This window comes from Spodoptera frugiperda, chromosome 25 (genome assembly GCF_023101765.2).
Source record: "Spodoptera frugiperda isolate SF20-4 chromosome 25, AGI-APGP_CSIRO_Sfru_2.0, whole genome shotgun sequence".
Classification (NCBI taxonomy): domain Eukaryota; kingdom Metazoa; phylum Arthropoda; class Insecta; order Lepidoptera; family Noctuidae; genus Spodoptera; species Spodoptera frugiperda.
The window spans coordinates 20,961,624-20,977,095 of record NC_064236.1 but is presented as its reverse complement, the minus strand read 5'-3'; the positions used below and the strand labels follow the sequence as shown (position 1 = coordinate 20,977,095).

The 15,472-nt window shown below is 34.7% G+C and overlaps 1 protein-coding gene across 1 annotated transcript; it reads left to right on the top strand.

Moving 5' to 3' along the window:
* The first annotated feature begins 3,224 nt into the window (after window positions 1-3,224).
* Window positions 3,225-13,350, top strand: LOC118266074 (acidic leucine-rich nuclear phosphoprotein 32 family member B). The gene is made up of 3 exons (XM_035579431.2): window positions 3,225-3,676; window positions 10,218-10,284; window positions 12,901-13,350. The coding sequence occupies exons 1-3, from the start codon at window positions 3,608-3,610 to the stop codon at window positions 13,146-13,148; spliced, it is 384 nt and encodes a 127-aa protein (XP_035435324.1). The 5' UTR covers window positions 3,225-3,607; the 3' UTR covers window positions 13,149-13,350.
* Window positions 13,351-15,472: the final 2,122 nt, after the last annotated feature.

The window sequence follows — 15,472 nt, the reverse complement described above, 5'->3', positions numbered from 1 at the left end:
ATCCTGTTATAGTACAGCCATTAATTGATTGCTGGTTAATGATTACATCACCTTGCGAAATATTAACAGGCACACTGATTAGTCGAGTGGACTGTGCAGGAACAATTGTCTCAAATAAGTTAATCGTTTTAGAATCATACATTTGAATTTTATTACAGGATAATTTAGTCTTTAGTGTACGTGTTTGAAGGTCTATTTTTGCTTGCCAATGTTCTAATAGGTTCCATCCGATTAAACCATCAAAGTAATCATGAAACTTGTAAATGAAAAATTTTATAGGATTGTGACCTTGAAATTCGGAAAAGCACGGAACAATTATCGACTATTCATTTCTAGTAGTCGCGTGAATATTTGAGACAATAAATGGGTCTTCATAAACTGGTAAATGGGAAAAATACTTGTCTACAATTTCGGGACTAATAAATGATAGATTAGCGCCTGTATCGATGAGCAATTTTAACGGGGGGTTTTTTATCTGAATGTATGGGAGTTGTCTTTTACTATGTATATTTAGTTCTATTCTGAGAAATTGGTATCCTTGGCTTCCTGAAAATTTTCACCGTCATATTCATTCATATTTTCATGTGCATTTTCAGATGAGTATAGCTCAGGTAAGTACTGGGAATAGTCAATACTATCGGTTTGTTCATAGTCGTCGTAGTCATCGGTCTCATTGAAGTTAACCTGTCTACGGTCGGTCTGTCTAATCAAAGGTATGTTGCGGGCTACTAGGTGACTTATACCACTCATTGGAACGGGCACATTTTGAGGCTTATTCGGAGGTGGAATTCTAAATCCTGTTGACATTTCTGCACATGGTAATGCTCTTATAGCCTGTTGAGTTTTAGAAGGGCCTTCAAATTGAAGTCTAAACATGGGTAAAGTCTGTGGTAGAAAATTAGTGTTCGAAGAATTGGGACCAAAATTAGGCCTAGGCTGATTATGTATCTGAGGTAAAAATTTTGGTGGTGGGTTAAACGATTTTTGAAAGCTAGTAGGTTTTCTATAATTTTTCCATCTGATAGTTCTTATTCTGTAAGTAGTACATTAATTTCTTCCTGGGCAAACTCCAGAGCCTTTTCTAAAGTTTCTGGACACATGCACCTAACGCGTGATCCAATGGGTTCATGTAGTCCTCTGGTAAAGGTCTTCAATGCTAGCTTATTGTACAACTGTCTCTTAGCATCTATGGTACTTACAACTCTTTCGTGTAGTTGGACGTATGCCATGATGGTACTAAGCATGTTTTGCACACGCTCGTAGAAAACGTTAGGCGTATCGATACCTTTAAGCAGTGATAGATCCGTATAAAGCGAACATTCATCACTATGATCCGAAAAACTATTAACTAAAGTGTTTCGAATTCCTTCCCAGTTGTCCGGGATACCATTGGTCGCTAATGTTCGTGCGGCTTTACCTGTTATTTTATTGATGATGCCATTAAGTAGAGCTGAGCTAACAAGTTGCTCATCAGGGCGAACATATTCTAAAACTAACTTATCACAAATGTGCAAAAATCTAACTAGAACGTGGGAATTTCCATCAAATTCTGGTACTAATATAAAGGCTTCCCATATGCTATCAATTTTAGCACTATTATCAGTTTGAGAAAATTCGATTTCTGAGAGCTTATATCTATAAGCTCTCAAAAATCTATCTAGATTAAAATTTGATAGTATTACTGATAATACTATCAAATCTTAATCTATCTATAATTACTGATAATACTATCAAATCTTAATCTATCTTTCTTTTTCTTTTTCTTTTTTTTTAAAAAACGTTGCCCCACACTAGGATTTTCTCCTGTGTCGTGGGTGCGTTTACAAACATACAAGTTCACATACACATGACACCCAGTCCCGAAACAACAATTTGTGGATCACACAAAGAGTTGCTCCGTGCGGGAATCGAACCCGCTACCCGTTGCGCGGCAGCCAGTTGCCTAGCCACCGCACCAACCGTGCAGTCAATCTATAATTGTGTGCCGCGGATTCGGCTCACGATCCCTATTTCTCCTTGTCAAAGAATTTTTGACTACTTGTAATAAGTAATGGAAAAAGGATCAGGAATAGCAACCAATTTCTTGGAATTTCATAACTTAAAATTACTCACAGTAGATACTGCATATCCAGTCTCATCGATGTTTAGACGAGGGCGGTTTCAGGAACAGAAGATTCTGCAGGCTCCTCAACAGCTGCTCGTAGATTCGTAGAGATAGTCGACGCGTCGACGATACGACTATCAGGCGGTCTCGAAGTTTGATAACGCGCACTGACTCGACTATCCTACCCGTTCTTGTCAGACCACCTTGATGCGGCCCAACAGGGCTGAAGGGGATGGCGGGAGTTTGATAACAAATACCGTCAGTACCGTCACCCAGGAACCATAAGACGGTGAAGTGTTCAGGGTGTTTTTAGTCAGTAAAAATCTAACATACCCTTCATCGAAGAAGTCATCTGATGATTTACACACCCAAAACAAAAGCATTCGTCTTTGAACAGACATTATAGTGCAAATAGTCAATGTCGTACTTTTAACCAACAGTGCACTTTTAATCAACCAACTTCGATGATAAAGCACTTTTTTTTTAAATGATCGATAAATTTTTTTACGTTATTTCATTCTCTTCCCTATTTTTAAATATTTTTTATTCCTCGAAACGCTGGGTACGTTTCAAGGAATAAAAAAATAATATTTTTAATAGTTCCTTGAAGCGCTACTAACAGGTGCGCTTGGAGGAATACCTCGGACAGTGTAATAATCATTTCGGACACCAAAATAACCATTTTAAGAATATCTAGGTCTTCCTCTGTCTTAAATACAACAAACTTCTTAACATCATTAGATTCTACTTTGTCTTAACTAAGGCAATAACTACATATAAATAAAAGACTTTAAAGTTTAGAAATAAATATTTATTTGGGGCATTTCACGTCAAGCAGGACAAGCAAAATAAAGTGAGGTCGCGAAAGGAGAATGACGGATTTCGGCTTACACAACTTTTAAAACTAAACTCACGCGTACACAAAGTTTCTACCTCCAATAATTTCAATATAAAATAATGCTTTACGAGATCTTCTCGAAAAAAAATCACTTTAATAAGTATTGATTTTAATATTAAGTTCATCAATCCCAGATTTACAAAAACGTTGCCAGTCTTGCTGCTGTAATCGATAATTGTAAATAATTAAAATCCTGCCACTGTAATCTATAATTCTATTTTTTTATTTTTATTTTTTATTATTTGGATAAAATGTTTTTTACTTTTTATTTACCACCTCATTTTTATAAATAATACATTCGTCCTAATTAACATTAAACATAACTATAAAAAATGAATTTCAAGAAATCGATTTTCCATCTGTTATCGATAACTTAATCGCCTTGTAAAATAGCAACCCTTGTAATTGTAGTTCTGTCAAAATACTGACATTGACACATCTTATATTGTTGTCAATGCACGATTATTTTTTTCCGCTCATCGCTGTTTTCTTCACGAATTCCTCTGCGTTTGCGATATTACTTACTACAGACTGATTGTTTTATATCCATATCAAACATTTTATGATAATGTCTCAACAGTTACGTTGTATTCATTGTGGTATAAATGCAAGGGCTTTTGGTTGAATCTGACGATGTCTGTTCATTGTTACGGCAATGGACTTCACTTTCTAAGGTAAAGTACGATTCTTATTACCAGAATGTAAACATAACCTCCAATTAAAAATATTTGAATAACTTCTTTTGTAGACTTTCAATGTAAAAGTGGAAATCACAGAAATGCTTTTGACATTAAACAACACTAGGAAATGTAAGAATATTCACTGTTCGTGACAAATTAATATTGAGTCAAAGTTACTATGGGCATCTGGCATCCTCTTTTGTTCATATTCTGGTAAGTTATACTTCTAGTGGATATGAATGAGTACACATTTTATTTTATTTTTTCTATATATTACTTCGACATATATTTTTTTTTAATATTATAATTTTAAATTAAAGCTCTTTATATCATTATTCTTCATAAAAAAATTAGAACATGATCGCCAATACCTTCAAAGTTAGAGCAAATTGAGTACATACACATTGCTATGAGAATGTTCCAAACAGTCTGGTTTAACACGCTAAAATACTGCGCTATATTCACGTTATTTGTTTATTTTAGTATGCAGAAAAAATCATATAGGTACTAAACCGATATTTATTAATTAAAATATAATTAACATTTTGAGTACAAAAAATTATTATAAAAACTACCTTCCGCCCGCGACTCCGTTCGCGCGGATGTCGGTCTTCGCGTGGAAGTTTTATTTCTCCATTTTGAGTAACTCTGACAATGACATCTTATAAATATCTATTGGACCCAAATACGGCGAGGCCCATAATAATTAAGGAGATCCCTCTATTGAGCTACTGCTGTTAAGCTCGGGTTCTGTAGAATAAAACTGAATAATAAATATTTTTTTTACGTATTTTTCCAGGATAAAAAGTTTGCTAGTGTATGCCCAGGATAATAAGTTATAAGTTATAATTACCAAGTTTAATTGAAATCAAACCGTTAGTTTTCACGTGATGCCTGAACATATAGACAGACAGACAAAAAAAATTTAAAATGTTTCACATATTTGGGTTTCGTATCGATCCAGTAACACCGCCTGCTATTTATTCTTTCAATATTTTCAATGTACAGAATTGACCCTTCTACAGATTTATTATAATATGAATGAATGAATGAATGAATGAATGAATGAATGAATGAATGAGAGTGTTATAAACGTAAGAGTAGATAAATATAATCAGCAAGCTCCGAACTGCTAAGCTATCGGGAGCTATACGCGTTATTGTGAGTCAACCATAAGAGATAGACATTTGCTGTCGCGGAATATTTTTTATACAATTTTAAGGAGAACATTTCCGTCATACATGATTTCTGTGTAGCTTTAACCATTAAGGCTGCACACGCGACGGAAGCTTAAAAAATGGAGTAAGTTCTCCTGTTTTTCCAACATTTCCCTTCACTGCTCGGCTCCTATTGATCGTAGCGTGATGAAAAGTATACTATAACCTGCCCAGGAGTATGAAGAACAATTGTGCCAAGTTTCGTTGAAATCTGTCAAGTGGTTTTTGTTTCTATAAAGAACATACAGACAGACAGACAGACAGACAGACAGACAAAAAAATTCTAATTGCATTTTTGGCGTCAGTATCGATCACTAATCACCCGCCGATAGTTATTTTGGAAATATATTTCATGTACAGAATTGACCTCTCTACAGATTTATTATAAGTAAAGATAAAGATAACAAGTTCATACAAAAGACGATTCTAAAAACTATGATTATTATTGTGAAACTTAGTATTAGTTCACCTAGCGTCATCTCGTAGCTACAGACAGTAACACTAACAAGCACACTTTAGCATCAATGTTTGTTAGACAGAGACAGCTATACGACGCCTCATTGTTTCGTATTTTCAAATTATCCGTTAATTTTAGTTGACGTTTCGACTGCTCAGCAGTCCGACGCGTTACTATACTACTAGGGCCGTTTGAAAAGTCCGTGCAAAGTCAGAGCGTTAGCACTACTGGCGCGTATCGAGCTTATGTCTTGTTAGTAGCATCTCTTGGAAGAACACACACCAAGTTTCAGCCAGATCGGTCTATTTCTTTGTGTTTGGCATACGTTTGAATCGAAGAAGTCGAGTGATTTTCAAAAAATGTATGAAAAAGAATTTTGTGTGTTGATTAAACACAAGTTTTTGAAAGGTAAAACGTCTCAGGAGGCTAATGAAAACCTTGATAAACATTATGGTGACTCTGTTCCTTCGATTAGAATAGTTTATAAGTGGTTTCAAAATTTTCGGAGTGGCCATATGGACACAAATGACGCTGAACATTCTGGACACCCTGTTGAGGTTACTACTCCAGAAATCATTGATAAAATCCATGATATGGTGATGGAAGACAGAAGAGTGAAAGTGCGTAAGATTGCTAATGCTGTGGGCATCTTAAATGAACGGGTACATAATATTTTGCACCAACATTTGGACATGAAAAAGCTATCCGCAAGATGGGTGCCGCGATTGCTCACGCTTGACCACAACGCACCAGCTCACACCTCAGCAGTTGTGGTCGCAAAATTAATTGAAATAGGGTTCCAACTCGTTTCTCATCCCCCCTTTTCTCTAGACTTGACTCCCTCGGACTACTATTTGTTCCCCAATATGAAGAAATGGCTGGCAGGAAAAAGATTTTATTCAAACGAGGAGGTGATTGCCGAAACAAATGGCTATTTTTTAGACTTGTACAAATCCTATTATTCGGAAGGGATTAACAAACTACAGCAGCGTTGGACGAAGTGTATAAGCCTAAAAGGAGACTATGTTGAAAAATAAAAAAGGTTTACCCCAAAAAATTAAGTAGTTTTTATTTTTGCACGGACTTTTGAAACAACCCTCGGAGATATTCCATTTTTTTTTAATATGGCATCTTACTGTGATCGATGTATTAATCCGTTCCTCTTGACGCGTTATCAAAAACGCGTGAAAGTTAGGAAAATATCAAAAACATTAAGTGAAAAGTGGACAATTTCGCCTGACGTTTATGTCTGTGAATCGTGTAGGAAGCGACTATTATATGAATCACCTCCAGGCACAAATGTTATCCAGACACAATGGAGTCAGGCATCCAGGGATTATTCACAAACCACCCAAGATGAAGCCTTCATCCCGCAAGACAAGCACCAAGGACGTGTCAATGGAATATGACGAAATTTTGAATCAGCTCAAAGAAAAGTTTAATAGTCCTTCTTCTTCTCCTTCCATTAAAACCATGATACTCACTATTGCACCAAAGTCCTGGAGTGAAAATAGGTTGGCTCAAAAATTCGGAACATCCCGACGCCAAGCAAAAAAAGCTAAACAACTGGTAGAAGTGTTTGGCATCTTAACTTCGCCGAATCCTCGCGTCGGCCGAAAATTGCCGCCTGAAACTGAAACCTTGGTAAAAAAACATTTTCTCCGCGAAGATATTAGTCGAGTCATGCCAGGCAAAAAAGATTTTGTATCCATTAAATTAGAAGATGGGCAAAGAACGCATATACAAAAACAACTTTTGATGTGCAACATAGATGAACTATATCAAAAGTTCAAAATTGAATACCCGAACGTAATTGACAAAATTTTTTACTTTAAGACCAAAACAATGCGTCCTCGCTGGAGACTCTGGAACACATATGGTGTGTATTTATCACCAAAATGTTAAACTTATGTTTAGAGGAGGAGATGTGGCCAATTTAACATCTGGAACTACTATGCATCTCTCATCCTATAAAGTGTGTCTTCAAATGATGATGTGTGCCAATCCAACGCTGAACTGTTATTTAATGTTTAGAAAGACAGCAAAATCTTCAAATGAGAGTTGCTCTTCTTGTCCAGGTTTAAACGGAATACGTGATCATTTGAAAATGATATTTGATGAAAATCAAGTTACAAATATTCAGTTTGAAAAATGGGAAGGTACAGACCGCTTCACGATTGTGACCCAAGTACTTTCTGCTGATGATTTTGTCGATTGTCTGTGTAAAGCTTTAGACATTTTAAAGCCGCATGCTTATATCGCTGAACAACAAGCGCTTTATTTTAGAACTTTGAAGGAAACTATCTCTGAAGGCGACAATCTCGTTCAATGTGATTTTGCCGAAAATTATAATTTTGTCGTACAAGATACTGTCCAATCGTTTCATTGGAATAATGATCAAGCTACTCTTTTGACATCTGTTTATGTTTATGTTTATGAAACATGGAAGCATCGTCATGATTTCGGATGATTTAAAGCACGATACTGCCACATTCTACGCATTTCAAAAAATACTGCACCAACACCTTGCTGATCACAGAATTGCAGTTTCTATGATAAAATACATTACAGACGGAGCAACATTTTAAGAATAGGTTTAATTTTGTGAACCTATTTTATTACAAACAAGATTTTAACACAGAAGCTCAGTTACACTTTCATGCAACAGCTCATGGAAAAGGGCCATGTGATGGTCTTGGAGGAAACCTCAAACGTTTAGCAACCCGTGCCAGTCTGCAGTCTGCAAATAAGGCTATCACTTCACCTTTGAAGTTATATAAATGGGCAAAATCATCGTTACCTGAAACGTCAACATACTAATGCTCGAAAGAAAGTATTTTTTTTTTTTCCAAAAGGAGCGAGATTTTTACGAATCCGTTTTGCATCCGCTATCACTGTTCCTGGAACCAAAAACTTTCATAGTTTTCTTCCTATCAAAGAAGGTCTCTACGTGTGAAAATAACAAGTGATATTGCATATAGTAAAACTGTTAAAATTACGAAATAAAGTTTTTAATTACGATTAGTGCTATTATTTCAATCTCAGTTAATGAAACCTTATCGGTCCTATATTTTGCACCAAATAGCATTATTGTCTATTTATATATTATAGCAGTGATTTATAATAACTGTTTTTTACACACTAAAGTAACTAGATTTACACACTAAATTAACTAGATTTGGAAAAAAAATCTTAAATCTCTACTCAATTTGCTCTAACTTTGAAACTATTGGCGATTACGTTCTATTTTTTTTATGAAGAATAACGATATAAAGAGCTGTAATTAAAAATTAAAATATAAAAAAAAAAATGTCGAAGTTACACAAAACTCCATTTAAAATCTTTCGTTACTTCCGGTTTACTTTACGCAAGAAAATTCAAATTTGATAAAAAAATTAAAAAGTACAGGCTTTCTACTTTATTTTTTTTTTACAAATTGATTGAAATAAAATAATAATAAGCGTCCAAAAAGTATGGTCTTCATACATTGTAAATTTTTAAAAGCTCGTAACTTATCAATAAAGCCCCGTACAAAAAAAATAAAATGTGTGCTCATTCATATCCACTAGAAGTATACCTTACCAGAATATGAACAAATTTCGCGACCTCGCTATATTTTGCTTGTCCGCTTGACGTGAAATTCCCCATTTATTAATCTTTGTATAGGTAAGGGTGGGGTGATTGAAAAAAATATTTTTTTTTAATTGTCCGTAGTTGTAGTAGTATGTAGTACATAATTGCCAAATAATGAGGGCCAATAATGAGAGTTCCGTGGTTGCCTTAAATATTCCAAACTTTATACTCAGGTATCGAATAATTAGAAAATTTGCATTAAACAATGTTTAAAAATGTTTGATACATACAAAAAGAACTTATTGTGCATGCTGGGATCGACCCGGTGGAACTGTAACTTGTCTGTAATGATAAATACCTACTGTGCCAAACTTGGAACTAACGAGTCTTGCAAAATATCGTATAATGTCATTGAATAAAATAAAAATACGATGAGAACATATTATATTTTTAAGAATATAATTATTGAACTCGATAGTTAATTATTCGATTTATGCTATGTTTGTTACATGTTATTTTTTATCGTTACCCTTGTTTTTATGTATATTTCATACATACATACATACATATCGTCACGCCTTTAGTAGGGCAGAGGTGCACATTATGGCACGCAATGCCACTGTGTACACCCACACCCACTTTTCACAATTTATATTGTGAGTCCCATATAACAGGTGGTGAGCCTATTGCCATATACCGGGCACATTTCCAGACTCCGTGCTACTACTGAGAAATTTTCGAAAAACCGAAAACACCCCAGCAATACATTGCCCGACCCGGGAATCGAATCCGAGACCCCTTGTTCGGCAGTCGCACTTGCGACCACTCGACCAACGAGGCAGTCATTACGTAAAGAACTAAGGGAACATTTTAAAATTGATATAAAGATTAATGTTGAAGATCATGAAATCAACAAAATATACCGCTTAGGAACTAAACCATAACAAACCACAGTTGGACCCACTCGGCCAACGAGGCAGTCGAGGCTGTATATTTCATTAACGTACTGAATTAATACGCGCGTATATCCACACGGAAATTATATTGACTATCAGTATGACATGTGTGTGATAAAAACGCGTTTGAGTATGAAATTGCCCACACATGTATATGTGTTGTATAATGCTGTAAATAATAGTTGTGTCCATTTGGGGCCTGTTACGTAGAAAAAGTTGCCCTATTTACAAATATGGGTGATGTTATCGTAACTTCTATCATAGAGTTTTGTCCTTGATTTTGTCATAAATGTGACCTAATGTTCTTGTGCTTAAGGTTTATTTTATTGCAGGATACCAACACAAGCTCAACACCGGATGATTCTGGGGAAACCTTTCACCACTTGGAGCCACCACTACGTAAGTAATCATGAGTAAACACACCATGCTTAATGTTATTGTAAAAATAAAAGACAATTAAAGTGTTTGTTATTTTAGTTTGCTTATTATTTTATTTTATTGTGATTTACCTGTAATTACTTTTTGTTTATTTTTTCATTAGATTGGAGCCCATGTATTGAGATTCTGGCTGATAGAGGTTTGTTTATTTTCAAACTTCAAATAGTAAAACCTAAATAACTAGTTATGAGATTAATTATGTCATTGACGCCTAATGTATACGTTTTAGGCAAGTACGGTAAATCAAATGTTTTTATGAAAGACAAAGTCTCTCATAATAATGAAATATTTGTAAGACACGAAAAATTTAATTCAATAATACTACTCTTTGTATTATATTTATATGAAGTAGTGATTTGGTTGATAGATATATTCCAACGCAGCAAGTCCACCTAAGTAAATAATACTTAATTACAAATTAAAATAAAACGGGCGTACTCCTTTTCTAAAGTAGACAACTAATATGTGTGAGATCTGATCGTTTACCACCTGGGGCCTTAGTCTGCTATTACAATTGTGTCAGAATGGTCGATCATTGATCAGTGCAAGAGGGACTGAGCTATACAAGCTACATAGCTCCGTCCCTCTTGCCCCAGGTGGTCTGTCTGCTAGTTAGCTTTATAATCTTCCAAGGCTTCTCAAAAAACTAGGTATATTAGGCGCAAATGACTAGTTGGTCCATTGTGATCATTGCTGATATTCAATAGTTAATTTTGATTGGAATTTGAAGTTTGTTAAATAACTTTCGACTTTGCCTGTTCTTTTTTATTATTTTTTTATTGTGTCGTTTTTCATTACATAATTATTGTATAATGAGGCTACAGGTAAATTCAGGTACAATATAACATTGGCCATTTAAATAGTAATTATTTTACTGTGATAATAGATTTATTTTCGGAAGACTCACAAAATAATTAATTTTACAACACTGCCGTATTTTTGTTTATTTCATAAAAACTGGTGGGAACTGTGCTATAAAACTTGTGCAACCTCTGCAGCGAATAATTGAAGCGAATTTAATATTACGCGAATTTATTAGTACCGGTAAACTATGGCAACTTTACCAGACCCTTGGCAACTTTACCATACTATAGGTATTCGGTATAAACTCATTTATCTAAAAATCTACCCACTAGAATTCTGTTTTGTAATAGTAGTATTTTTTAGACTTTAAAAGGAAATATTTACTATATTTTGCGTAGACGTAAGACTGCTATTATGCCAGTAATGGCCGTTACAGTGTAGTGCGTGAAAATGTGCTAAAAGTTAGTAGTTCCTAAATTGTGCTCACAGAGCCTAAATTATTTGTCACAGGTGAGTGAAATTTTGATCTTGTATGTACAATATAGTTGGGATTACTGTTGTAATGTCAGCAATTGCTTTTTCTTTAATTTATTGATAAATAATCGCTTCGGTAATGTTGACACAGGTTAGGTAAAGTTGCCACGGCCTGCTTTGTGGCAACTTTACCTACAGTTAGGGTTGGCAATAAATGTTTTTTTCCTTGTTTGTGTGTATGTAACCATTTTCGAATACCTAAATTTCCCAGCATAATAGTGAATATCCTGGATGATAAGTTATAATGTATTTAATAATACTTTTTGTTTTAGAGCCAAAATGGCTCACATGTAACAAAACCGCAGAAAACTCGGAGCTAGACAATATAAAAAGTATACGAAAGTAATGTTAAAATTAGTTATGGAGATAATGAAGTCAAAAAATTCAAAAGTCAAAAGATTAAACATTATTTTGTAGCCTTTTTTTACAATTTTAAACATAAATACTTAAAATTTTAGAACTTAATTTAGTTTAAAAGGGAACAATATTTTTGTCAGATATTTATGCTTTTTTTTACTTTAGGTTTAAGGTTTATAATTTTTTTTTAAATATACATGTCATAAAAAAAATCTCATTTTTTGACAACCCCGAGCGTAACAAATTATTTGTATGTAAATTACGATGAAACCCGTGGCAACTTTCCCGACTGTCTGTGTAGCCGTTATCTTTATAGATTTCCTCATATTGTTTGCATTATAATACGAAGAGGTCCTAGATGAAGCCCTCTGTACCTCAACAACTCTTTAATATGCAATACACGATGAATACGGCGCGTAGGTAAAGTTGCCAAAAATTTGGTATCTTTACCCATGTTGTTTTTTCTTTACTACGGCTAAAGTAAGCGTTTGTATATAATGACGATTACAGTAAAGTGAGCCAGATAGACTACAATTCTAAATATATAGTTTTGGTTTCTATGCGTCTTATGGTTAAAAATATATTTCGATTTTTGTTCCAAAATATGGTAAAGTTGCCATGTTTTACGGTACATTTTATTAATTCGTCAATACCACAGTAGCTTCCGATAATATTTCTGCTTTTGAAATTATTATTTCTATACCTCATTCATTATACATAGTAGAAAATTAGAAATAGTTTCGAAGCATAAGTGGGCTTCACCCATCCAAAGACAAAATCTGCAAAAATAATTATAACAACATTTAGTAGAAACCAAACTAGTCATTTAGTTGATAAGAATAATTTTAAAAACAAATATTTTAATTCCACATACCTGTGAAGTTGATGAAGTCCAAAATGAGGTAAATGAACATTTGTTCGACGATGAGGAAGTACTAAATGACGTCGACGAAATGAACGGAAACGTCGAGGAAGACGAAGAGGAAAGAGAACCAGACGTGGATGCTGATGGTCAGGAAGGAGAGCAGGGAAATGACGCAAATAATGAGAATGAACAAGATAACGAGGAGGATGACGAGGAGGAACAACAGGAGGTGATGCAACCAGAACGCCATGTGAATGGATTGTAGACTAGGTTGTAATGAGCTAATGAATAGCACAAGCATACTGTAACACAAAGGTATTATGCATGAAGAAAGTAATGGTTAGCTAATATTAGGAGAAATTCTATATTAATAAAAAAATATGAGACTCGTTTTTATTAGAAAGTTGCATTTTGAAGTCATTCGACACCAGTTATCCATTGACTATTTAAGTAATTAGCACTTTGGTTTTATACAACTTAGTTTAAAATTAATAAGTAACTATAGAAATCGTAGAACATCGAAATATAAAAATGTTAATAAGTTTCTTCGATCAAAAAATAATAATTTAATATTTGATAAATCGTCGGCTTATTGTAAGAAATCATTAACTACAAAAAATCACTTAAGTACCTAATACGTTTTTATCTATAGTGGACTTATTTATTTGAGTATTTATTCTTATGGCACTCCAACGACTCGATCACAATATATTTTTGTTACAATGATTTAAAAACATAATTATATTTTTTTTAAACATTGTAACAGATCTTATTTACAGAGTGAACTTGTCACTTACAGGTGTGCGCAGCACTTACATGTTTCAAGTTATTTAGTAAGTTCAATTATGATAGGTACTAAAGAGGTAAAAAGTAAAGACAAAAAAATTATAATTATAATGTATACTATTTGAACATATTTTATGAAGCTCGTTGTACGTCCTCATCAACCTGTTCATCGGTGCAAAACGTCCGAGGTTAGTTCTTGTGGGACATAGACAGAACACTTCTAAATTGCACTTAGACCTGGGCAGAGTATGGCGAAGGACCGATGTATGGATTTCAATAAAGAGCTTCGGGACTTGTATAGCTTATGTATAAGACGGCACCTGTTAGAGTAGTTCAACAGCTTCAAGACTCCGCACTTGTTTGGCTTGTGCCCCATCAGTCTTTCTAACAAGTATTCGGCCATCACGGACCCACACATACTTGTATTGTTTGTCACGAGCAGCCTTTCTAGTTGCTGCATGAATTTGTTTATTCAGTGGCGAAAGGTGTTCGGATACGAATACTGATTTTTTCGCACCACCGTATCCTAAGAGATGGGAGTTCAGCTTGTGGTCTGGATGCTTTTTATTGTAATTCATTACTGATGTTTAAATTTCGAAACGAACTATGAACGAATTTGCAACGACCTTTCCAAGTTGCACCACAGTATTGATCAAATTCTCGGATTTGTTTTCAGGTACACCGTTAATTTCAATGTTCTGTTGACGAGTGTTTTGTTCCAGAAGATTAACTCTTACAGACAAGTCTGACACAGTGTTCTTGAGAAGCTTATTTTCCTTTTGAATGAGTTGGTTAGCTTCTTTATAGCCTTGAAGTTCGCTCTTCACTCGATCAAACTCGTCACTCATGAATTGAACTGATGTTTCAAGCTTACGGATGAGAGACATAGCTTCCTTTAGATCGCCTAATTCATCCAGTTGGGATTCCTTCCAAGAATGTGCTGGCAATGAGTCGAAGCTGGGTGTATCTTCAAGCGCCTAGTCAAAATTAATAACGACTTGTGCAGCTGTATATTGCCCACACCGTTGGTTCAGGCGTTTTCCAAAATTGTGTGACAGGTTAAGTGATAAGCTCGTCACTGATTGTCTTTTTTGGGCGATTTATTACATTAATCACTGTACCAACACTCCTACAGATCACCAGACTCTCAAAGAGTCCACCAACACAAACTTTCCACAATCTTAGTAAGGTTTTGCCAAAAAGTTATTATTTTATAAGAAGCACTTTTGACATGAATTAACTGTCAGTCTCACGAGATGATCTTATTTTCTGTATAATCTGACTTATTTTGACACATTGTCCAAAATGCAAAAGTAGTTATATTTACGATAATATGGGCAAATCAACAACCAACCAATACATAATTTAAACTAAAATACTGTTTATCTAAGAATAGTGGATATGTCACATAATGACTTCTTGCAATAAGCCGACGAAATACTCTTTTATTGATAAATGATTTTTATAATAATAAAGCAATTTGATTTTATATATTAGATTTGAAGTTTTTATATTAGATTATCACAGGGCTGAAACGTAAGATTTTTATGTCAGCATGTGGACGTAAAAATATTAGCTATTCACATTAACTAGTAGTATAATAAGTACGCAAGGCAACTAGTGGCAAGCTGTTGGGCAGTGGCGACCCCACGGACCTGACTCCTGGGAAAGGCCCTAGTCTTCAACTCCGGTCAGTACCCGTGACTATCCTTAGAGGCCGATCCTGCCTCATTCTTGCCTTAATTGGCTGGTTTGAGTGGAGATGCCTTCAACTCCACTCGAGGGAAGGATATATCCCAGTAA